We start from the raw sequence: 26,070 nt of genomic DNA on the forward strand, positions 1-26,070 counted from the left end.
GGCACTCCTCCTGGCACAACAGGATCTATTATAAGAAAGGAAGGGAAAGATTAAAGGAAGCTAGCATGGGTACATAGTTCAGATATGGAAACACAAATATTCTCCACCAACAAGTGCACTATAAATAGCGGTTTTGAGAACTTGATTTATTCAACATCAATTACATCATTCAAAATATTAAAACAGAGAGCAACGGTGCCCCCTTGTGTACATCCGTAATACCATGTTATATATTTATGTATACATCTTTTGGTAGATATTAAATATTCTATCTATTACAGAAACACTACAAGCAACAATATTTCAAACAAGTTTGCTAAAATGTGCAAAGATTAATGTTGGGATAGGAAAATGGGTAACACTTTATTTGAATAGTCCATCTGTAGATGCTCTACAGACTCAGTAACGTTTCAACTAACTATGTACTAACCCTGAACCTGTCTCTAACCCTAATCCTAACCCCTAGCCTAACCCTAAACTTAACCCTAACCTTAGCCCTAACCCTAACCTTAGCCCTTATTCTAAACCTAACCGTAACCTTAGTAAGCAGTATTTATTGCCTTACCTCTCTTATCCTACCTCATATGCACATTCTGTACATAGATTTTTCTACTGTATTATTGACTGTATGTTTGTTTATTCCATGTGTAACTCTGTGTTGTTGTATGTGTCGAACTGCTATGCTTTATCTTGGCCAGGTCACAGTTGCAAATGAGAACTTGTTCTCAACTAGCCTACCTGGTTAAATAAAGGTGAAATAAAAATGTTAGAAAGTTGCTTATCAACAGATACGTTTGTTGATAGTATGACTGGACTATCAAAATAAAGTGTGAACGTAAAATAGACTCCGCAGAGCTTTAAAGTGCGTTGGATAAGCCTATAGGTCATTGGTTGGATCTCTTCTGCATTGCAGAGTTGAGACACACACCACCTTTATTGTAATGTGCATTCATTGACCTTCTCATAGTAGTGGGGAGACATACTGTACGTGTCACATCACCTCACCTTTGACCTTTATTAGGGCTTCAGTTGTCATTCAAGTTGACAGCAAAGACGTGTTCAGTAGTGCATACCGTAGCAAAATGTGTTGCATCGGAAACCCAGAAGCTGTGTTCTTATTGGACAAGTTCAGGTCATGCCTCCCCATTTCAAAACATTTTCTCCCTACTGAACATGACCCTTGTCTATTCTCCGTTGTCTGAGCTCTGGGCGTGCTGCACTACTTTGGGTTCAACAAGGCGATCATAGGATAGTATCAGCATCACCTGGAAATAACAATCCAATGTTAAATTYTAAAAGTGTACATGCTAGCCAAAAAAAACGTCATCAAATGTGGCTAACGTGCGCCACTTGAAAAAGTAGGGAGGTGCTAAATCCGAGTGAATGAAGTTCATAGATTGATAGATCGTAACTTCTTTAACTGTATCATGGGTTTGAATAGAGACACACACTGTGACTACTCACTGTGATCATGAGGAGAAGAGCCAGCATCATTCCAAGCATCAGGTACAAGTTACCGGTCAGTCCTCCAGCCCAGAGAGGCCCCAGGATAGTAGCCAGCCCCGCGACAGAGCGCCTCACGCCTTGACTGAACCCTAGACACCACCAGGAACACACACACAAAGACAATCCCATTCATTTGAGTGATTAATGACCTCTCCTTCCTGTAAAACAAATGGCCATTTAGTGATAGTTAATGATCATTCCCCTAATCATTCTCAGCATTGCCATGAGTCAAAGCCTCATTGCCTAGGGGGGCGAGTCAAAGAGCCTGATTGACTAAGATTAACTCAACCTTCACACAAGTGCATTGTTGGAACATTTCATTTTCAGAAGGTAATAAAATCAAACCAAAGCTAAACTATTTCATTATTTTACTTAAATCAGTCTTTAATATTAATATTTGTATTCCTTCTAGAAATAACATTTCTAAACATCATCATAAATCAGCACTATGGTGAGTCCAGCTCAATGAACCAATACATGCAATTATCACATTCGTAAGTCAGACACCCACCTTGTGTTTTCTCTGCAGTGACTTTGGAGAAGAGAGACACCTGGGACACGGCCACGAAGGGAAGCCCGAGCAGCTGCAGGAACACTCCGATGATGAACGTTGCCAACTCCCAGGAGTACCCACCTGGAGACAGGAAGAGACACAACCTCAGTCAGACGGATGATTGTTGGTGAAATGGTTGAAATTCTACTACTACAACTCCCTCTGGGAAAAGAGGTGTGTGTGTGTGTGTGTGTGTGTGTGTGTGTGTGTTGTGTGTGTGTGTGTGTGTGTGTGTGTGTGTGTGTGTGTGTGTGTGTGTGTGTGTGTGGTGTGTGTGTGTGTGTGTGTGTGTGTGTGTGTGTGTGTGTGTGTGTGTGTGCGTGTGCGTGCGTGTGTGTGGTGGGTTGTATATCACTTACAGATCTATCATTAACACCGTCATAGTCACCTCACCACCTTATCCACCCCAGGAGTCTCACACCAACCTTGGGTACAGATCTAGGATCAGCTTCCCCTCCCCCAATCCTAACCTTAACGTTTAGTGGGGAAAATGCTAAACTGACCCAAGATCAGCCATTAGGTTCACCCTACTCCCACCCACTCACCCTGGGGGTTGGCCAGGAAGATGAGGCACCAGACGCAGGCTACACTGCAGATGACCAACCCCACGGCCAGCACCAGGCGGTCTTCCACCTGGCGACTCAGCCAACGCACCAAGAAGAAGCCCAGGATCACCTCAACGCCACACAGGCTGTACATCAGGCTGTTGGCAAGCTCTCCGAAGCCAAAGGAGCGCTGGGTCAGAGGTGTCACCATGGTCTAGAGAGGAAGGGGCACATGAGAAATGACATCACTATGTCAGGGTAGTCACCATGTTCTAGGGAGAGAGAGGAAGACAGGAAATTACATCAGTATTTGTTTACCTCTTAATGGGAAAGAGTTCCCAGTTCCCACTCTATGAACAAGGTGTAACGTCAAAATTATATTGTGAAAACGTATGAACATGAAAAAGAGCTTTCAGGTCTTGCAATACGGTTAGGGTTAGGCATATGATGTGGTTACGATGCAACAAAAAAAGATGGCGTCCTTGTTTAGGCTGTTGCTGCAGAAGCTCTTACCTCCAGTGCTGTCTGGTTGAAGAAGGTGATGAACTGAGCAGTGAGGAGCACCACCACCTCCTCCCTCAGAAACTCTACAGAAACAGAGAGAGGTAAGAGAATCCATAAAAATGTTCACCACATATGCAGGCATACTTCAACTTTCCTCGAAAACTCGACGAAGCTGGAAAACCCCTGAATTTTTTAACATTTTATTTCACATTTATTTAACCAGGTAAGCAAGTTGAGAACAAGTTCTCATTTACAACTGCAACCTGGCCAAGATAAAGCAAAGCAGTGCGACAAAAACAACAACAGCAGAGTTACACATGGGATAAACAAACATAGTCAATAACACAATAGAAAAATCTATGTAAAGTGTGTGCAAATGTAGTAAGATTAGGGAGGTAAAGGCAAAAAAATAAGGCCAAAAGTACAATAAATACAATTTAACATTAACAGGAGTGATAGATGTGCAGATGATGATGTGCCAGTAGAGATACTGGGTTGCAAAAGAGCAAAAAAAAATTATAAATAACAATGTGGGGATGAGGTATGTTGGATGTGCTATTTACAGATGGGCTGTGTACAGGTACAGTGATCGGTAAGCTGCTCTGACAGCTGATGCTTAAAGTTAGAGAGGGAGATAATTGTCTCCAGCTTCAGTGATTTTTGCAATTCGTTCCAGTCATTTGGCAGCAGAGAACTGGAAGGAAAGGTGGCCAAAGGAGGTGTTGGCTTTGGAGATGACCAGGTATAACCTGCTGGAGCACGTGCTACGGGTGGGTTTTATTGGGGGCAGTGAGCTGAGATAAGCGGGACTTTACCTAGCAAAGACTTATAGTGACCTGGAGCCAGTGGGTTTGCGACAAATATGTAGCGAGTGCCAGCCAACGAGAACATACAATCGCAGTGGTGGGTAATATATGATGGGGCTTTGGTGACAAAACAGATGGCACTGTGATATACTACATCCAGTTTGCTGAGATAGAGTGTTGGAGGCTATTTTGTAAGTTACATCTCCGAAGTCAAAGATCGTAGGATAGTCAGTTTTACGAGGATAGTTTGGTAGCATGAGTGAAGAAGGCTTTGTTGCGAAATAGGAAGCCGATTCTAGATTTAATTTTGGATTGGAGATGCTTAATGTAAGTCTGGAAGGAGAGTTTACAGTCTAATCAGACATCTAGGTATTTGTAGTTGTCCACATATCTTAAGTCAGAACTGTCCAGAGTAGTGATCTAGCGTGGGAGGTGCGGGAAGCAACGAGATTGTAAAGGCATAGCATTATAGATTTTACTAGTATTTAAAAGCAGTTGGAGGCCACGGAAGGAGTGTTGTATGGCATTGAAGCTCGTTTGGAGGTTAGTTAACACAGTGTCCAAAGAAGGGACAGATGTATACAGAATGGTGTCGTCTGCGTAGAGATGGATCAGAGAATCACCAGCAGCAAGAGCGACATCATTGATATATACAGAGAAGAGAGTCGGCCCGAGAAGTTAACCCTGTGGCACCCCCATAGAGACTGCCAGAGGTCCGGACAACAGGCCCTCAGATTTGACACACTGAACTCTATCAGATAAGTAGTTGGTGAACCAGGCGAGGCAGTCATTTGAGAAGCCAAGGCTATTGAGTCTGCCGATAAGAATGTGGTGATTGACAGAGTCGAAAGCCTTGGCCAGGTTGATGAAGACAGCTGCACAGTACTGTCTTTTATCGATGGCGGTTATGAAATCGTTTAGGACCTTGAGTGTGGCTGAGGTGCACCCATGACCAGCTCGGAAACCAGACTGCATGGCGGAGAAGGTACGTGGGATTTGAAATGGTCAGTGATCTGTTTGTTAACTTGGCTTTCGAAGACTTTAGAAAGGCAGGGCAGGATGGATATAGGTCTATAACAGTTTGGGAGAGGGGGATGACTGCGGCAGCTTTCCAATCTTTGGGGATCTCAGACGATACGAAAGAGAGGTTGAACAGGCTAGTAATAGGAGTTGCAACAATTTCGACGGATAATTTCAGAAAGAGAGGGTCCAGATTGTCTAGCTCAGCTGATTTGTAGGGATCCAGATTTTGCAGCTCTTTCAGAACATCAGCTATCTGTATTTGGGTGAAGGAGAAACTTGGGCAAGTTTCTGCAGGGGGTGCAGAGCTGTTGGCTTGGGCAGGGGTAGCCAGGTGGAAAGCATGGCCAGCCGTAGAAAAATGCTTATTGAAATTCTCGATTATCGTAGATTTATCGGTGGTGACAGTGTTTCCTAGCCTCAGTGCAGTGGGCAGCTGGGAGGAGGTGCTCTAATTCTACATGGACTTAACAGTGTCCCAAAACTTTTTGGAATTAGTGCTCCAGGATGCAAATTTCTGTTTGAAAAAGCTAGCCTTAGCTTTCCTAACTGACTGTGTATATTGGTTCCTGACTTCCCTGAAAAGTTGCATATCGCGGGGGCTGTTCGATGTAAATGCAGTAGGCCACAGGATGTTTTTGTGCTGTTCAAGTGCAGTCAAGTCTGTCTGGAGTGAACCAAGAGCTATATCTGTTCTTAGTTCTAAATGTTTTGAATGGGGCATGCTTATTTAAAGAACAACCAGGCATCCTCTACTGACGGGATGAGGTCAATATCCTTCCAGGATACCCGGGCCAGGTCAATTAGAAAGACCTGCTCGCTGAAGTGTTTTAGGGAGCGTTTGACAGTGATGAGGGGTGGTCGTTTGACCGCGGACCCATTACGGACGCAGGCAATGAGGCAGTGATCGCTGAGATCCTGGTTGAAGACAGCAGAGGTGTATTTAGAGGTCAAGTTGGTCAGGATGATATCAATGAGGGTGCCCATGTTTACGGATTTAGGGTTGTACGTGGTAGGTTCCTTGATAAATTGTGTGAGATTTTGTGCATCTAGCTTAGATTGTAGGACAGCTGGGGTGTTAAGCATATCCCTGTTTAGGTTACCTAACAGTACGAACTCTGAAGATAGATGGGGGGCAATCAATTCATATATGATGTCCAGGGCACAGCTGGGTGCTGAGGGGGGTCTTTAACAAGCGGCAACAGTGAGAGACTTATTTATGGAAAGGTGGATTTTTAAAAGTAGAAGCTCGAACTGTTTGGGCACAGACCTGGATAGTGTGACAGAACTCTGCAGGCTATCTCTGCAGTAGATTGCAACTCCGCCCCCTTTCGCAGTTCTATCTTGTCAGAAAATGTTGTAGTTGGGGATGGAAATTTCTGAATTTTTGGTGGCCTTCCTAAGCCAGGATTCAGACACGGCTAGGACACGAGGGTTGGTGGAGTGTGCTAAAGCAGTGAATAAAACAAACTTAGGGAGGAGGCTTCTGATGATAACATGCATGAAACCAAGACTTTTACGGTTACAGAAGTCAACAGATGAGAGCGCCTGGGGAATAGGTGTAGTGCTGGGGGCTACAGGGCCTGAGTTAACCTCTACATCACCAGAGGAACAGAGGAGGAGTAGGATAAGGGTACGGCTAAAGGCTATAAGAACTGGTCGTCTAGTGCGTTGGGAACAGAGAATAAAAGAAGCAGATTTCTGGGCGTGGTACAATAGATTCAGTGCATAATGTGCATACAAGGGTATCGGAGGAAGTGAGTACAGTGGAGGTAAACCTAGGCATTGAGTGACGATGAGAGAGGTTGTGTCTCTGGAGGCACCAGTTAAGCCAGGTGAGGTCTCCACATATGTGGGGGGTGGGACAAAAGAGCTGTCTAAGGCATGTTGAGTGGGACTGGGGGCTCGCTCAACATGAAACAATAATAACTAAACGAAACAGCAGTAGACAAGACATATTGACATTAGGGAGAGGCATGTGTAGCCGAGTGATCATAGGGTCCAATGAGCAGCAATAGGTGAGTCAGGGAGCCGTTCGGTAGTTGCTACTACGCTAGGCGAGCAGGAGACACAGCGTTCAGAAAGCTAGCGGGCCGGGGATAGCAGATGGGTCTTCAGCGACATTGCAACGGAAAATCCTGTTGAAATCACATCGGACAATTACATCGGCAGACCAGTCGTGATGGATTGGCGGGGCTCCGTGTCGGCAATAAAGGGTCCAGGCCAATTGGCAAAGAGGTATTGTAGCCCAAGAATTAGCTGGTATACCTCTTCGGCAAGCCGGGAGATGGGGCTAGCTCGAGGCTAGCTGGTGCTTGCTTCGGGACAGAGGCATTAGCCAGCAATAGCCACTCGGTTGCAGCTAGCTAGCTGCGATGCTCCGGTGTAATGGTCCAGAGCTTGCGGCAGGAATCCGGTGATGTGGTAGAGAAAAGCAGTCCGATATGCTCTGGGTTGATATCGCGCTGTGCAGANAGGAGTAGGATAAGGGTACGGCTAAAGGCTATAAGAACTGGTCGTCTAGTGCGTTGGGAACAGAGAATAAAAGAAGCAGATTTCTGGGCGTGGTACAATAGATTCAGTGCATAATGTGCATACAAGGGTATCGGAGGAAGTGAGTACAGTGGAGGTAAACCTAGGCATTGAGTGACGATGAGAGAGGTTGTGTCTCTGGAGGCACCAGTTAAGCCAGGTGAGGTCTCCACATATGTGGGGGGTGGGACAAAAGAGCTGTCTAAGGCATGTTGAGTGGGACTGGGGGCTCGCTCAACATGAAACAATAATAACTAAACGAAACAGCAGTAGACAAGACATATTGACATTAGGGAGAGGCATGTGTAGCCGAGTGATCATAGGGTCCAATGAGCAGCAATAGGTGAGTCAGGGAGCCGTTCGGTAGTTGCTACTACGCTAGGCGAGCAGGAGACACAGCGTTCAGAAAGCTAGCGGGCCGGGGATAGCAGATGGGTCTTCAGCGACATTGCAACGGAAAATCCTGTTGAAATCACATCGGACAATTACATCGGCAGACCAGTCGTGATGGATTGGCGGGGCTCCGTGTCGGCAATAAAGGGTCCAGGCCAATTGGCAAAGAGGTATTGTAGCCCAAGAATTAGCTGGTATACCTCTTCGGCAAGCCGGGAGATGGGGCTAGCTCGAGGCTAGCTGGTGCTTGCTTCGGGACAGAGGCATTAGCCAGCAATAGCCACTCGGTTGCAGCTAGCTAGCTGCGATGCTCCGGTGTAATGGTCCAGAGCTTGCGGCAGGAATCCGGTGATGTGGTAGAGAAAAGCAGTCCGATATGCTCTGGGTTGATATCGCGCTGTGCAGACTGGCAGGTATTGACCGAGCTAAAGCTGGCTGGTGTCCGAGCTAACGGTGAAGACCACTTGCAGTGGCTAACTGACTACTAGCTAGTAGCTAGTTAGCTGGCTAGCTTCTGATGGGGGTTCCAGTTCTAAAGTATAAAAATAGCAGATTCGTACCACATTGGGTGAGGCGGGTTGCAGGAAAGTATATTCAGTTCGTAGATGGAAAGTGAGATTAAAATATATACAAAAAATGAAGAAACCGACTATTTATGCGGGACAAGACAAACACACGTCCGACTGCTACGCCATCTTGGAAACTAACGAACTAATGAATGAGAATATTTACCACGTACAAAGTCGATAGGCTTTACATTCACAACTCTCCTTCCATCGCCCTCAAACCCATTACAGAATGGGCCAAAATCAATGATAGAGAATGTTTGCGGCATTTAGAATTTAGTCTCCCTTTCGCCCACAAAACTCAACACAGGCATAGAGTCAAGTAAAGAGGAAGTCCAACATACATACCACCTTCTCCTTCCAAAAATCTACACACAGAGAGACTCAATACGAGTGATCTGACACACACACACACACAAACACAAGCTGGCACATAAACGATACTTGAGAGACTGAATCAATACAGGAGACATTTAACATGCACTAATAGACAGTGACAACTCAACAGACAAGATGGTGAGAAACTATCAATATACATGTCTAACGAGTAGAGTAGAGAGAGAGTAGAGTATTACTTTATTAATCCCAACTTGGGAAATTGTTTTATCACAGCATGTTTAATCAACTAATAACAATAACACCACACACAACATTGACCGGCACATGATAAAAAACTTTTTTCAACACATTAAGATATAGTATCCCTAAAATAATAGTCTGATTCTGGAGAGCTGTTTTCTATCTCTCCACTCACCTTGACTAGCACTGGAAATTGTGAGGGGGTTTGAGATAGTCGAAGGAGGGGACGAGGAAGAGGTAGAGGAAGGCGGCGAGGGAGGGCACTGTGAAGGGTCCTGGAAATGGTGGATCTCTGAGGAAAGGGTTGTCTCTATCTGGTCGTCCCAGACAGTGCCGTAGGTCTCCGGTGTCTCCTCTGCCCTTACCAGCGGCTCCTCCTCTTCGATCTCTCCCACAGCGATACCCCCCTCTCCGGAGCTGATAGGTGGTATGTCCCAGTACAGGGCCAGCACCACAAACTGGAGCAGGATCCACATCAGACACATGAAGATCTGGAAGAGGGGGAGGAGGGGAGGAGAGGGTATAAGGGTGCAAGATGGTTGAGATGGTAGAGTGAAATATTTTTATGCCAGCATTTTAATGTGTGTGTGTTGAGGGTGCAGTGTTTAAGAAATGTTTTATAATGTTTTATAATGTTTCTATTGGTTTGATGAAGTATTTATAAAACAGTGCATTCGGAAAGTACTCAGACCCTTTGACTTTTTCCTCATTTTGTTACGTTACAGCCGTATTCTAAAATTGATTAAATTCATTTTTTCCTCATCAATCTACACACAATACCTAATAACAACAAAGTTAAAACAGGTTTTTAAATAATAATAATAACTTATTTATTTATACTTTCCGAATGCACTGTAAGTATGCAAGGTCAATAAAATCATACTGTACAGGCTATAGTGTTAATGTACCCGCTAACTCTGAACAGGAGATTGAAGATTAAACAAATTGAGTGGTCATGTGATAATGAACTAGAATCTATTGGCCTGAACGTTACACTGTCTCCCCAAATGTCTTTTACTCTTATTGGAATGTATAGGCCACCTTCCACCAAAAGTGTGTTTTTTGATCAGTTTAATAACATGCTTAGGGAATGTGATTTTGGGAAAGAGGTCATCTTCATGGGAGATTTTAACTTTAATTATGAAGAGAAGTCTTGTAGGAAAACCCTCAAACGGATCACTAATACCTTTGACCTTACACAGCTAGTTAAAGGGCCAACCAGGGTGACTTGTTGCTCTAAAACACAGATTGATTTGGTGTTCAGTAATAAACCAGAGAGAGTGACTAAATCATTCAATATGGTTACTGGGCTATCTGATCATAATCTGACACTTATAGCCAGAAAGCTGTCTAAGAGCAGGTTTAACCTCTCTACTGTTAGAAAGCCGGATCAACTAAGAATACCTAAGAGTGAATTCAACTATTTTGAAAACGCAATTAAGGGAATTAACTGGAATGATCTCTTGTTATATACAGACGTGGAAGCTGATAGTCAAGTTTTTCTATCCACAATCCGGACTACAATAAATGGTTGCCTAAAGAATATCAAATCCAAACCTGGCCAAAAGAGCACTCTTCCTTGGCTAAATGGAGAAATCTGGAAATTGATGAAAGAACGAGATTATGCTCGAAAAATAGCCCTAAGATCCAAACTAGAGCATGACAGACGTAGGTTTACCATGTTGAGAAATAAGGTGATGAAAGAAATCAGACAGGCCAAGGCAAACCTTTTTATTAACATAATTGGTGAAGCAAAGGGAAATTCTAAATTGATCTGGGAGAATCTAAAAAAGTTAACAGGGAAAGACCATAGTAACACTGCAAAAAGACTAGAAATCATGGTGAATAACAATCTAACACAGGATGCAGTCGAAATAGCAATAGCCTTCAATTCCTACTTTATTGACTCTGTCAGGGTACTGACACAGAACCCCTCCACTGGTTTCTTGGGCTCAGTGCTAGTGAATGACGCTCAACCTGTCTTCATCATAAGGGAGGTTTCTGAGTCAAAGGTGAACAAGGTGATTAGCTCACTAAAGAACTCTAAAGCCAAAGACGTGTTTGGGCTGGACTCTAACTTTCTTAAAAACTACAAAGAGTCACTCATTGGGCCCCATTACTAAGGTCACCAACACATCTACTGGTCTCGGGGTGTTTCCAAGGGTATGGAAGTCGGCCATAATAACGGCCATCTTTAAATCGGGCGACCCTGCTGACGTGAGTAACTACAGGCCCATTAGTATACTACCTGTGGTGTCAAAGGTTGTTGAGAAGTGTGTAGCAGAACAACTGATTGCCCACCTCAACAACAGCCCCTTCACATTACACTCCATGCAGTTTGGCTTCAGAGCGAAACACTCCACAAAAACAGCCAACTGCTTTCTTCTGGAAAATGTGAAGTCCAAGATGGACAAAGGGGGCGTTGTTGGGGCTGTGTTTCTGGACCTAAGGAAGGCTTTTGATACTGTTAACCATGAGATTCTCATCACAAAATTGTCCAAGTTCAACTTTTCCCCGGATGCCTTGAGATGGATGAAATCATACCTTGAAGGCAGAACTCAGTGTGTCAGAGTGAGCAATGAGCTGTCGCTCACTCTTAGCTATGATGTGGGTGTGCCCCAAGGGTCAATACTGGGGCCCCTCCTGTTCAGCCTGTACATTAATGATCTGTCTGTACTGGGTCTGAAGTTCAAATGTATGCAGATGATACAGTGATATATGTGCATGCAAAGAGCAAACAACAAGCTGCACAAGAACTCACTACTGTAATGGTCCAGGTTACAAAGTGGCTCAGTGACTCGTGTTTGCATCTCAATGTGAAAAAAACTGTTTGCATGTTCTTCACAAAGAGGGCTACAGATGCTACTGAGCCAGATGTCTGTGTGTCAGGGGAGAAGCTCCAGGTGGTATTTGATTTTAAGTACATTGGCATCATACTTGATTCCAACCTCTCTTTTAAAAAGCATGTGAAAAAGGTCATTCAGATAACCAAATTCAACCTAGCTCATTTCCGATTTATACGAAATTGTTTGACTACAGAGGTAGCAAAACTGTACTTCAAATCTATGATACTCCCGCACTTAACATACTGCTTGACTAGTTGGGCCCAAGCTTGCTGTACAACATTAAAACCTATTCAGTCTGTCTACAAACAGGCTCTCAAAAGTGCTTGATAGGAAGCCCAATAGCCATCATCACTGTTACATCCTCAGAAAGCATGAGCTCCTGAGTTGGGAAAATCTTGTGCAATACACTGATGCATGTCTTGTATTCAAGATCCTAAATGGCCTGGCTCCCCCTCCACTCAGTATTTTTGTTAAACAGAAAACCCAAACATATGGCAGCATATCCACAAGGTCTGCCATGAGAGGTGACTGTATAGTTCCCTTAAGGAAAAGCACCTTTAGTAAATCCGCTTCCGCTTCCCATGTCTGGAATACACTGCCATCAGACACACATAACTGCACCACATATCACACTTTCACAAAATGCATGAAGACATGGCTAAAGGTCAATCAGATTTGTTAACATAATCCCTAGCTGTGTATTGCCGCTTTCCATGTTGTCTGTTGTCTGTAGCTTGTGAGGTGTGGAAACACTTTGTTGCTTTTATGAATTTTGTCTTGCTGCTTTATGTTCTATGTTGCTCTGTCTGTATGCTACGTCTTGCTTGTCCTATGTTGCTCTGTCTGTATGCTATGTCTTGCTTGTCTTATGTTGCTCTGCGTGTGCTCACTGCTCAATGATTGTCTATATTGTAATTGTTTTTAATAACCTGCCCAGGGACTGCGGTTGAAAATTAGCCGGCTGGCTAAAACCGGCACTTTTACTGAAACGTTGATTAATGTGCACTGTCCCTGTAAAAAATAAAATAAACTCGAGCTAAACGGATGTTTGTGGTTTAGTATTCATGAAGCATAGAGCTGTAGTGGGAGAACCGGAGAGGATAGATTGTCTGGATGCTGGATGTTTACCCCGGGAGAGGTGTAGTTGTTCACCACAAACGGTCCCAGCTGGAAGTCGCACAGCCTCAGGAAAAGATTGAATGCTGGCCCTGCAAAATGGAGGGTCGTATTCATTAGGCATCAAACGGAAGAAAACAGACAAAAGAAAACAGGGAGGCACTACCTAAACTTAAGAGAAGATACACATGTTTTTGTTGTAGGAGCAGTTTGGGGGTGGGGGTGCTATACATTTTTATGGGCAACGGGGCCGGGGGGTGTTCTGGACCATAGCCGCAGGAAGTAGGGGTGCTGAAAACCCCCCTGAAAAATCGGAATATATTTTTGAAATAATAATAATATTTCACAACAGTATTATTATTGGGCCTCTAGTATTAGCAGTATTTTCAGCATCTCCATTTTGGCAAGAAAGGTAGTTGTATAAATAAGAACAGTATCTCGCAGGATTCAATAGTTGGAATTGTCCTCTCTCTTTCTCTTCGATTGTCATTCTAATGGGATGCAGAAAGAACAAAACCCTGTCCTCAAACATTTACATCAAAAGGTGCAAAGTTATGGGCAAAGACACAAAACATCCGCATCAAATGAAATATTTTTCTTGATCAAATAACATGGAAAACAAACATTTTGTGCAGTATTACAAACAGTACATTACTGTATTGTACATAGGCTGGTCATTTAGGTTTTTACCTAGACGTTCACAATGCAGTAGTTAAGTACATTGAGACATCAAGAGGTTTGTGATGGTGTAGCTCAGTTAGTAGCGCATGGTGCTTGCAATGCTAGAGTTGTGGGTTCGATTCCCAATGGGGACCAGTATGAAAATGTATGCACTCAGTTGCTCTGGATAAGAGTGTCTACGAAAATGGAAAAGGAATGAATAGACCATTAAAATTTTCACAGAAATACATTGCATTTGCAACGTATTTCAAAAAACTGGAAAGCATATATCAAGCAAGTGTTTTTATTTTCCACAAGTATTATCAGATTAACTGTTTTGTACAGATAATTAACACTCAAGTTACAAATGCTGGTAAACACTCAAATACATTTAGTTACATTTTGTTCACAAAATTTGTGCACTGGGCCTTTACTAGTCCTGTATTAGCAGACCAATATAGATATCTTCAGTGCTGGCAAAAAATAACAAAAAATTGCATTCCCCCAAATCGCAGCACCCCCACCCCTAAACTACTTCCTGCAGCTATACGTTCGGAACAATGTAAACAACAGTAAATAAATTATAATTATTGTAATGCTTTAAAAAATATATAAAGCCTTTATTACAGCAAAGACTAAAACCACTTGCATTCATTCGTGAATGCAATTTCCCGAAATGGAACGATTTAGGTCTATTTATTGTTTACGGGAGTTATTCAATGGTAGCTTTGATATTTTATGTTAAAACTAAAATGCTATGCTGTGTGATGACATCAACAAATAAATGAATGATTGATTGATACAGTAACCAATATAAGTATTGAAATATAGGCCTAAGCAATGTTCCCTCAAATTTTTTGGGGCACTGACCAAATTTCAGTTCTGCTGAGCTCAAAGTTGAAGTTGTGAAAATTCTGTGAAACTTCCAGCGCGCTTTTATTGTGAAAACTGAGGCTGTACCTGCTTTAAGTTAGTTTTAACAGTGGTCAAGTAGGCTACTGTTGCTATTTGATCATAATGTAGACCTACCAGAGTGGCCTACCCTAAATAAACTATGTAGAATGTGCATCCCATAACATTTTAACATGGAAATAGTTGTTCTTTCATTCAGCCTACAGCAGCAGCCAATGTGTGGTGTTCTAAATTCCATGAGACTTTTGAAAAAACATGCAGGCTTGACATTAGCCTGGTTACCCACTTGTCCTTCAGACAAGGAGGTGACTGAAATTGTTGTTCTATTGTTTCATGCAAGAAACCACTTCACAAAATAAAATCATTATTATTCCCATACCATTATTACAGAGAATCAGACAAATTAAGCTACCCTCTGCCTATTGGCTACTTAGTTTATTAAGGCATGTCTCAAAATATAACACTGCCATTTTAAGACAAAAAAGCTCTTTACCTGACTGGCTTTTCAAAGATGACTAGAGATCTACATGTTTTGTGCTCTTGTAGGAAGCAATCACTCGCCTATTGCTGACTACAAATTATCTATAACTGGGCTAATAACTCAATTACTAGCAAAGGTTATGAACAAAATGTGCACACGCGGCTACATGCAGCTCTTGCTTTGATCTCCAAATAAGTGCATCTACTCAATACCACAGCTATAAACACAGTCCAGTTCAAAGTAAATGGTAGAAGTCCATATATGGCAATGGTCTGTGTAGAGTATGGGCTGAGTCGTGCGCAATAGAATCAATGGTGTAAAGTACTTAAGTAAAAATACTTTAAAGTACTACATTCCTGAAGAAAATAATGCACTTTTTACTCCATACATTTTCTCTGACACCCAAAAGTACTCGTAACATTTTGAATGCTTAGCAGGACAGGAAAATTGTCTAATTCACGCACTTAAAGAGAAAATCCCTGGTCATCCCTACTGCATCTGATCTGGCGGACTCATTAAACACAAATGCTTTCTTTGTCAATTATGTCTGAGTGTTGGAGAGTGCCCCTGGCTATTCGTAAATTTAAAAAACAAGACAATCGTGCTGTCTGGTTTGCTTAATATAAGGAATTTGAAGTGATTTATATTTTTACTTTTACATTTGATACTTAAGTATATTTTAGCAATTACATTTACTTTTGAAACTTAAGTATATTTAAAAACAAATACTTTGAAACTTTTACTCAAGTAGGATTTTACTAGGTGACTTTCACTTTTACTTGAGTCATTTTCTATTAAGGTATCTTTACTTTTACTCAAGTAGACCATTGGGTACTTTTTCCACCACTGAATAGAATCCTACTCCGATGCATTCTGACTACAAAAAAATCTCTTGCATAGTTCTTTTTGTTTCAGTATGTTGCATTGAAAGTGGGTAATATAGCGTTGATTCGATCACAATTGCCACAGTAAAGGCAAACTTTGATAGTGTTAATGTAACGGATGTGAAATGGCTAGCTAGTTAGCGGTGGTGCGTTTCAATCGGTTACGTCACTCGCTTTGAGACCTTGAAGTAGTGGTTCCCCTTGCGCTGCAATAGCCGTGGCTTTTGTGGAGCGATGGGTAACGATGCTTCGTGGGTGACTGTTGTTGATGTGTGCAGAAGGTCCCAGGTTCGCGCCCGGGGCGAGGGGACGGACTAAAGTTAAACTGTTACATTATTAACTAACAGGGAAAACTAGAAAGTTGACTGAAGTTCAATCTCGTGCTTCTTCTCTCTGTTGGCTGATAATTCTTCTGTGCACTGCACGGCTGTCCAGTGGGAACTGTGCGGCAGTCTCTGGGCTCAGGGGCGGAGCCAGAGAGGTGTCCGAGGCACTGGACATCTGATTGGCCACCCCGGGTGCCACCCCAAAATTTAATTCGCTACTGGCAGTTTGATGCTGATTGATATCTCATTTCACCTCTTGTTGAAAGAAGCATTTATTTTGACGTTCGGCGGCGCATTTTTCAAATCGAGGACTATAATATTAAATTTGTTCTTGATTAGGCCAATTCCAAAACGTTTCTTTGCTATTAGTTAAAATAATATATATGAGCATAAATATGATACTGTAAGTTTGTAATATTGATGGGCACCAAAATTATTATTTTTCAAGTCCATTGTTGCTTGATACCTAGTATGTTTTTTTGTAAATGTACTTTTTTTTGTAAATAAACTATGCAATTTATGTAACACCCAAATGCTATCTTATCTCTTTGGTGCTTGAGCCTTATTTTCTGAAAATATTTTGGGTCTTCAACACTTATAGACCCAGATTATATATTCATGAAAACAGAGTGACGCAGGTTTCTCCTGTGTGTGTGTGTGAATTCATAGTATGTTAAAGAATTCTAGCGAACGAACCCTTTTGGAACATACTATCTGCCACATTGAAGAACTCCGGGTTGAGTGAATTATCACTTCTACCTCTAATCAGCAATCATCGGATTCATTCATGCTCCTTAGATGCTCCTTAATTTTCTGTCATGGTCTATGGACCCCCTGAAGTAGCCTTGGCCACCCCTTGGCCACCCCACCTCTAGTTCCGCCACTGTCTGGGCTACTGCATGGCAGTCTCCAGGCTATTACGTGCCCGCGCGCAGTTTAGAGGGAACGTTGCAGTTTAGAGGGAACGTTGGGCCTAAGTAAATGACGGTATTAAGACTTAACAGGATGCGCTCTTAGGCCTACAGCTCGATGGTGGTTATACTGGGTTGAAGTGAAACGTTCAGATATGGAATACTGCAAATAGAAATGTAGCATAGAACAGATTCCATATTCTACATGATAGACAATAATATATTCCCATCTGAGCGGTCTGTAATGTTTCACACTCCTGAACAGCCCGCTGATGTGTTGCTGGGTATTATATTGCGGCCGTACAGTAGGACGCAACGTTTTGGAACGTTCAGATATAAATAAGCTGTGTAGAACAAGAATCACGTTGGATGTATTCATGGCATTTCTATCTGGAACGTTTGACAACATTTGGCGACTTTACGTGGCGCTGGTGTTACACTTTTATTACCAAGTGATACAGTAGCCTAGTATCATTCCATTTGATTTGGTTTTGGTGTATGATTTACCACCCATGCTGTTAAACAACGTTTGATCTGTCTATTTTTATACGAATTTTTATACGTACCTATTTTATTGCTGACAAAATAAAGCAAAGAGTGACAATGCTTGTTCTGTTCAATATAATGTGTGTGATTTACAGGACTGTAGGGGACAATGTTGTCTGTCAAATGACGTTTGTAAATAAAAACAGTACATAAATGTAAAAATATATATTTTCCATTTTCTGTAGGCCTGTTATTTTAAAAGGTATAAATGCCTATATAAAAAAATAACAGTGTAAAATATATAGTAATAATTAATTGTTTAAAAAAATTCAAAATTATTATTATTATTTTTTTGTAAAATGTAATGGGAATTAGGTTATTCTGTTTATGAGTGTGTTGATGGACCTCCCTTTGGCCTATGACGTGCTACGGTGCGATGAAGTGGCATATCTCGAAGAGAAGACAGTCAGAGAAGAGAAGATAGACAACATATAATAGAATACACGTATCTTAATCTCACCAAACCTAGTGTAAATTACCGTTTGGCATAAAAAATGCCGAAAACCGTTGGCGATACATTAATTGGTGTCCTTGATGACTTGGGAATGACTAAACTGAAGTGGTTCAGACATAAACTCTGTGAACGCAAGCAGGAGCCAAAAATTCGCAGGGGAAATGTTGAAAATTTGGACCCAATAGACTTAGCAGACCTTCTGACCCGTACTTTCTGTGAAGACGGGGCTTTGGATGTGGCTATAGAGGTATTGAGGGCAATTGACTGCCATGATGGCGCAAAGGAACTGACGGATTTCAAGAAAGGAAAATCGAACATAGTAGGAGGCACGTCCAATGGACATTTTAATATATATTTTTAAAATGTCATTTCATATCTTTGAAAGGTTTAAAAAAAACACTTCAGTTAACCCAAAAGTAAACTATTAAATAAATAATACACGTGTTTTTAAATTGCATTAAAATGTCCGTATGTAAAACTAAGGAAGTTGACCGTATTTAACTTACCTATTTTGCACATCTGGGCTGAGTAATGGCCTATAGCATATTTACATTTGCAACTCAAAATAGCCCTTATACATTATACTATTATTCATATTTCTATTCAATTGGTGGTGTCTCATGAAGCTTATTTTACAGCTCAAGAATCTTGGGTAACATCGGTTGCTGCTAATGGAAGTGCACCTGGACCAAATAACATGATCAAAGGTAAACACTAAAAGCAAGTGTTATATAGCCTAATGTCTCAAATACGTTGTTAAAATGTATGTTTTACTGTGATTAGTAATGGTTTATGGAGGGACAAATTCAACATGTAAAGTATTCTATCTTGATGAACAATCACAAAAGTCCTTCCTTTTCATTTCTTCATTAAAATGGTAGGTGAAACTGCTGCCCTCTAAATCTTCAACAGCATTTTTCGCTCCCCATATTTAATGCTGTCTGAATTACAAAAAGTGCATCATCATGCCTATCCTCCAATTTGCACACCCTACACGCACACACACACAAACACACGCACCATTAAAGGAGGAGTGTAGAGATATAGGCCCCTATCAAATACATTAGGTATGCTTTGCAGTCCATCACCTTTAAAATTCCTAAACCATGTCCTATCTCTACCTCAGACAAACACTTTGTGGACTATCACCGAACGGCCCTGATCGACAGAGTGAGCCAGGTGGCACCCATCTTGGATAGGCTCCTGGAGAGGGGAGTCATCACCACAAATGCCTACAGTGACGTGAGGGCTGAAAAAACCAGACAGAACAGGATGAGGGAGCTCTTAGATGTCCCTCTGAAAGCATCTGGGTCCAAAGGCAAAGATGTGTTCTTAGATATCCTGATGGAACAGGAGCCATACCTAATCAGTGAACTGAAGGGGGAATAATGGGGATAAGGGCCACTTTATTTTATTTTTTTTAGGGCAAGGGACAAACATTTGATGATAATAATGCACTCTGTTTATATTCTTAAAATGGAAAAATGAATTCTCTCCAAAGTTTGTAAAAAATGAAAACTAATTATATTGACCTCTGTTTTTTTCTTTTCATGAGCAAATACTGTGTCGTGAATTCTAATCATCTAGCTGTTTGGAACTCAACAATAGAAAACGTACGAATACATGTGGTAACATTGTGTTATGTAGCCTATACAAATGAGTGCATCTCATGCTTTGGCTACGTAGTTTATTAAACATAAACAAGCATACGGCCATTTGAATGTAAATGTCTTCTTAACTTAAGAGAGCCATTGATAGCCTGGTCTCAGATCTGTTTGTCTTGTCAATTAGTTGTCATTGTCGGCACGACAAGGAGCGGCAAGGACTGGCATGATGGCACAAACAGACTGGTAACCAAGAGTGTGTTTTTTAGTTGCATTAGAGTTTCCATTGGACACATTCAGGTATGTCCCTCCGTTTTGTTCCGCCTGCTTTTGTTTGAATCAGTTTCTTCTGTTTGGTTTCGTTTGGTTCCTAGTTAATGAATACATGCTACCATCCATATATGGCTGTCTATAGAAGTAGGTGGGACAATCATCTTGCAAATGCCGCTCTCACGTGCTAATCGGAACTAGGAAACTGACATTTCCGACTAGCTAACTGGTTGTAGTTATTCACATTCCGCAGTCAACCAGTTCACAAGTTGGAAATGTCAGTTTCCTAGTTTTGACTCGCATGTGAACGTGGCATTAGCCTGTTTTAAAATGTTCCAAGGTATTCTTCCTTTCACAACATGTTATTTTAGTTTGTTTGTGTGCCAATGCTTTGTTTGAACAAAACAAATTAACATAGTGTACCACAGTATGAGTCATAATACCCATAAAACCTAGTGGTCAAACAGGGAAATGGTTCTAATCGTTTTTCCACCATTCACTTTTCCCATAGGGGATTTTAGAAGCACTTAAAATAAGGGGTGTATTTCATGTAGGCTTACCCTGGCGTGACGTTTTAATAACCGTGTAAATCTCTAGGACAGGGTGACTTTTATCAATATATTCGCCTGTATTTACCCCCCCAAAATGAAATGCTAATTAGCTGCTAATATGTCTATCATGAAGAACTGCAAATGCCATAACGATCTGAACAAGACTGCCGGATCGAGGCAAAGGGAAGAATGTTAGCTAATGGTAGTAATGAATAAATTGGCAAAAATTCTTTAAATGAACAATTCTGTGAACTGTCTTGTGCAAGTTTTAAATTGACACAGTACCTGTTAGCAAAGGTGTCAGCTAGATATGACGTGCAGGAGCTGGCAGGGATTTGTAGTCTTGCATGATGTCTACTTTGATGCTAATTAGCATTTTGGAATCAGAGAGTATATAGAGTCGAACATAGCCGTGGGCAGTAGTGGTCCAGAGGGTGCTCAAGCACCCCCTAGAAAATAAATAATGATAATAGTAAAAAATATATACAGTACCAGTCAAAAGTTTGGACACACCTTCTCATTCAAGGGTTTTTCTTTATTTTTACTTTATTTCTACATTGTAGAATAATAGTGAAGACATCAAAACTATGAAATAACACATATGGAATCATGTACAGCTTTGCACACTCTTGGCAGTCACCTGGAATGCATTTCAATTAAAAGGTGTGCCTTGTTAAAAGTTAAGTTGTGGAATTTCTTTCCTTAATGCGTTTGAGCCAATCAGTTGTGGTGTGACAAGGGAGGGGTGGTATACAGAAGATATCCCTATTTAGTAAAAGACCAAGTCCATATTATGGAAAGAACAGCTCGAATAAGCAAAGAGAAACGACAGTCCATCATTACTTTAAGACATCAAGTGCTGTCGCAAAAACCATCAAGCGCTATGATGAAACTGGCTCTCATGAGGACCTCCACAGGAAAGGAGTTACCTCTGCTGCAGAGGATAAGTTCATTAGAGTTACCAGCCTCAGAAATTGCAGCCCAAATAAATGCTTCACAGAATTCAAGTAACAGACACATCTCAACATCAACTGTGAATCAGGCCTTCATGGTAGAATTTCTGCAAAGAAACCACTACTAAAGGACATCAATAAGAAGAAGAGACTTGCTTAGGCCAAGAAACACGAGCGATGGACATTAGACCGGTGGAAATTTGTCCTTTGGTCTGATGAGTCCAAATTTGAGATTTTTGGTTACAACCGCCGTGTCTTTGTGAGACGCAGAGTATGTAGACATATGATCTCTGCATGTGTGGTTCCCACCATGAAGCATGGAGGAGGAGGTGTGATGGTGTGGGGGTGCTTTTCTGGTGACACCGTCGTGTCACCGTCGTGTCACCAGGCCAGCCTGGTGACACCGTCGTGATTTATTTAGAATTTAAGCCACACTTAACCAGCATGCTTCCACAGGATTATGCAGCGATACGCCATACCATCTGGTTTGTGCTTAGTGGGACTATAATTTGTTTTTCAACAGGACAATGACCCAACACACCTCCAGGCTGTGTAAGGGCTATTTGACCAAGAAGGAGAGTGATGGAGTGCTGCATCCAATGACCTGGCCTCCACAATCACCCGACCTCAAGCCAATTGTGATGGTTTGGGATGAGTTGGACCGCAGAGTGAAGGAAAAGCAGCCAACAAGTGCTCAGCATATGTGGGAACTCCTTCAAGACTGTTGGAAAAGCATTCCAGGTGAAGCTGGTTGAGAGAATGCCACGACTGTGCAAAGCTGTCATCAAGGCAAAGGGTGGCTACTTTAAAGAATATATAATATTTTATTTATTTAACACCTTTTTGGTTACTACATGATTCCATATGTGTTATTTCATAGTTTTTATGTCTTCACTATTATTCTACAATGTAGAAAATAGTAGAAAATAATGAGTAGAAGTGTCCAAACTTTTGACTGGTACTGTATATATTTTTGGAAAACATTTCCTTTTCACAAAAGCAGTGCACTGGGCCTTTACTAATATTAGCGGACCGATATAGACTTCTGTAGTATAGGGAATAACCAAATAAATTCAGCATCTCAGCTTTGGCAGAACAGGTAGTTGTATAGTTTAGACCGCTCCTGAGTGGCGCAGCACTGCATCTCAGCGCTGGAGGTGTCACTACAGACCCTGGTTCAATTCCAGGCCGTATCCCAACTGGCTGTGATTGGGAGTCCCATAGGGTGGCGCACAATTGGCCCAGTGTCGTCCGGGTTAGGGTTTGGCCTGGGAAGGCCGTCATTGTAAATAAGAATAAGAATTTGTTCTTAACTGACTTGCCTAGTTAAATCAAATATATCAATATTAAGAGTTGTTGCCCTGTCCCTTTCTCTGCAATTGTCATTCTAATGGAACATTTACATCAAAAGGTGCAAAGTTATGGGCAAAGACACAAAACATCCACATCAAACTAAATATTTTCCTTGATCAAATAACATGGAACCACAACCACTTTTTGTGCAGTTTGCATTTTCCATCCTTACAAATGACTTAATGTAAATGTACATTACTGTAGACTGGCCATCCAGGTTTGTACCTACAGACTTTCCATCACCATGAAGAAAAGCAATGCACAATACATTAATTGAGTACACTGAGACATCAAGTGGCTTGTGATGATGTGATTGGATGATGTGGCTCAGTTGGTAGTACAGCACCCCCAACCTCAAACTACTTCCTGCCGCTATGGGCTGGACAAATCTTTCTGCCTGCACTGGCGCTGCAGACAGATATATCTGCTAATAAAGGACTATTAAAGGCATACTTGTCATTTTTTGTATTATTATATTTTTTTTTATTCCGATTTTTCTGAATCAGCACCCTTACTTCCCGCGGCTTAGTGTAGTACAGGAAGGTACTTTGACTGAGATGCACATATGGTAAAAACAGCGGTGCGCCATAGTACTAATAAGATCATGATGGCATGTTAGGAAAAAACTGACTGACCAATCAGGAGGCCAGCTTGGCGACATGCCATGATGGCAGCGAAAACGCCAGCGCGTTCCTCTGGCCGGGTGCTCCGCGTGAGGAAGCCAAAGATGGAGGAGCCTGCTCCTGCACCAATACCTGGAAGGCATCAATACGTGTATTAAATAGGTCTAGATTGTGTGACCAAATCAAAGGCTGTATAATATCAGGACCATAGCATTGGGATGCCATCCATCTCTCTCTCTCTCTCTATCACGTTCTCACACACACAAACACACACACAGACAATTGTAAATAGTTCACTTAGCGTTTAAATGAGTGGGTATAGGCCTACAGTGCAACAACAGAAAACCACAAACACTCCAGAATTTGTATTTGTCTCACCTGCTACAAGTCGACTGCACAACAGCAGCCATTTTGAGTATCCCATAAAATACATGAAGCTACCTAGGGGATAAAATAGGTAATTTCACCATTAGTTGTATCATCTGTGGCTTGCACTTAGGACTCTTTTAATTGGTCATAGGAATGAATTGCCTACTGCTGTTGCCATGAGTGTAAGGTTTAGCACATTCATATTTACTTGATCACAACTTTGCTGCAGTTGGAGGTTGGATAGATTCTTTCACAAACACCATGAAATCTGGAAGCAAGTCTGCCCATATTACTGTTATCAAATGTATAACAAAAGGCATTTCCATTTCCAAGGACTGCCATTTCCTCACTCTCCCTGCAACATCACATCAGCAGGCTAGCTGGGAGGGTTGAATGGAATCGAATGTTTTTCTTTATGACTCCCAAGTCAATCATTCATGTTTCAGTTAAATAAATCACGTGGGTCTTTGTTTGCATCCCAAACGGCCAGTATTCCCTATATGGTGCGCTACGTGCACTACTGGTCAAAGTAGTGCACTATGTAGGGAATATGGTGCCATTTGGGATGCAGCCTTCATGTGCCTTGCAACAGCTGGTTCCTGTGCCTGGAAACAATTTGAAGCTGTGAAGCTTACCAACAATCTCAAAAACGTTGGAGTAGAGGATGATGATCTTTGTAGTTCGGGTCCGGTCGGACCAGAGGCCGAACAGTGGGCCCGTCAGCAGCCCACTCAGACTGAACGCAGACAAGCCCAGACCCAGGAAGTATGGAGGTGCCTCCAAAATCTGGAGATACCTCCATATTGTAGGGAGGATGACAGCTGGGAGAGAGTGTGTGGGGGGAGAGAGAGTGAGAGAGAGAGAGAGGGAGAGAGAGAGAGAGAGATGCATTAGACATGTCTCATTTACCATACAAGCCCATTTGAAAAAGCAATATTTTTGTGTTTTTATTATGCATGTTTTAGATTTGAATGTGACAAAAACATACAAATCATATGACAGTCAGTCAGACATTTTTCGTTTCATTGTGGAAATATGTGTACATTTAGGCAGTCGAAACCAACTCACCATACTCGATGCCACTTAACAGAAATATCAATCCAATGGTGAAAAAAGTACAATTCTTCTTCTGACGATAATCCATCACATAAAATGACTTTTCTGGCTATCGCACTGTTACGAGAAGGATGTTATCAATGTTCATAAACCGAACTTCAACTCAACTACTCAGTCTGCAACCCAGAGTTTGTAAGACTCTGGTTGAATTAAACAGACTGAGTGCCAGCTTACGATAGCCAAAAGCTCCGAATATCATACAATGCACATTTGGTTATATACCTCACATTTGGTCATTAATGCCCATCCTCTTCTCCTAACACTGTCAATACTGTTTACAAGTCTTCTCCTATGCATACATTGTTTATCATATCCTGCCACAGGTTACACAATCTATTGCAAATCTAACGGTTTCACAGTGGTCACAAATTGTCTGCCACAGTTGCTTGTCTATTAACAGTTCCTCTTTTGCTATGCACATACATTCAAGAATTCTAGTCTTATGATTCAAACACATTTCACTCCATTATACTGTGACAGGGTGGAATACTTGTTAGTTATTGTCTCAACATTACTTTAAACGTATAAATCATTTAGTCATTATCTCATCATTACCTTAGACATATAAATCATATGGATTTCTATAACACGCACATCATCGTTTGCCTCATATCGTTCAGGGACAAATTTATCAAATTAGATTAAGCAAACAAGAGGATGATGACTCCAATCAAGCCTATTTCCCCTTGGTAAACATTGGAATGTACTCCACTGTATTTTGGTCGCTTCGAAACTCTCCTTTGCCCCAGAGGTAGTTGCCCCCACAGGTAGGTACTATAGCAGCCTCGACAGCTGGTAAAAACTCGATAGGCCTTATCAGCATATCCCCCAGAGTCTTTCGTCCTCCACGAACCACTATAATCCAATTAGTAAATATCCCAGACAAGCGTCATCCCTTCAAATACCTGAAGGAAAATTCAGTTTTGTTTTCAGTCATTGGCAGCAGGTTGACCAAGAATATTGGGGACTGTAGATCACTGCCTAAAGCCTGAGCTCTGCATATGCCACTGCAGGTATAGTCAATGTTCTTCTTCTGCTGTTTTGTGTTACAAGGTGAGGTAAAGCACACAGGACATGATATCTATTATTCA

The 26,070-nt window shown here is 41.8% G+C and overlaps 2 protein-coding genes across 2 annotated transcripts; one reads left to right on the forward strand and one right to left on the reverse strand.

Moving 5' to 3' along the window:
• Positions 1-597: 597 nt before the first annotated feature.
• Positions 598-25,169, reverse strand: mfsd8l2 (major facilitator superfamily domain containing 8-like 2). The gene is made up of 11 exons (XM_023976782.3): positions 24,932-25,169; positions 24,499-24,684; positions 23,873-23,935; positions 23,507-23,626; positions 12,979-13,058; positions 9,180-9,495; positions 3,118-3,191; positions 2,605-2,818; positions 2,018-2,140; positions 1,465-1,595; positions 598-1,265 (listed from the first exon to the last, which is right to left on the reverse strand). Exons 1-11 carry the CDS (start codon positions 25,005-25,007, stop codon positions 1,185-1,187), a joined length of 1,464 nt encoding a protein of 487 aa, XP_023832550.1. The 5' UTR covers positions 25,008-25,169; the 3' UTR covers positions 598-1,184.
• LOC111956329 (apoptosis-associated speck-like protein containing a CARD) lies at positions 18,070-21,852 on the forward strand. Its single transcript, XM_023976783.2, has 3 exons — positions 18,070-18,466; positions 18,779-18,847; positions 19,267-21,852. Exons 1-3 carry the CDS (start codon positions 18,181-18,183, stop codon positions 19,527-19,529), a joined length of 618 nt encoding a protein of 205 aa, XP_023832551.1. The 5' UTR covers positions 18,070-18,180; the 3' UTR covers positions 19,530-21,852.
• Positions 25,170-26,070: the final 901 nt, after the last annotated feature.

This window comes from Salvelinus sp. IW2-2015, linkage group LG32 (assembly GCF_002910315.2).
Source record: "Salvelinus sp. IW2-2015 linkage group LG32, ASM291031v2, whole genome shotgun sequence".
NCBI classification, from domain to species: domain Eukaryota; kingdom Metazoa; phylum Chordata; class Actinopteri; order Salmoniformes; family Salmonidae; genus Salvelinus; species Salvelinus sp. IW2-2015.

Coding starts and splice junctions, on each gene's coding strand:
- LOC111956329 (XM_023976783.2), top strand. CDS start 18,181: ATGCCGAAAACCGTTGGCGATACATTAATTGGTGTCCTTGATGACTTG. Junction 18,467..18,778: donor AAAATCGAACATAGTAGGAG/GCACGTCCAATG, acceptor CTTATTTTACAG/CTCAAGAATCTTGGGTAACA. Junction 18,848..19,266: donor ACCAAATAACATGATCAAAG/GTAAACACTAAA, acceptor TCTCTACCTCAG/ACAAACACTTTGTGGACTAT.
- mfsd8l2 (XM_023976782.3), bottom strand. CDS start 25,007: ATGGATTATCGTCAGAAGAAGAATTGTACTTTTTTCACCATTGGATTG. Junction 23,936..24,498: donor CAACGTTTTTGAGATTGTTG/GTAAGCTTCACA, acceptor TTTATCCCCTAG/GTAGCTTCATGTATTTTATG. Junction 3,192..9,179: donor AATTTCCAGTGCTAGTCAAG/GTGAGTGGAGAG, acceptor CTGTTTCTGTAG/AGTTTCTGAGGGAGGAGGTG.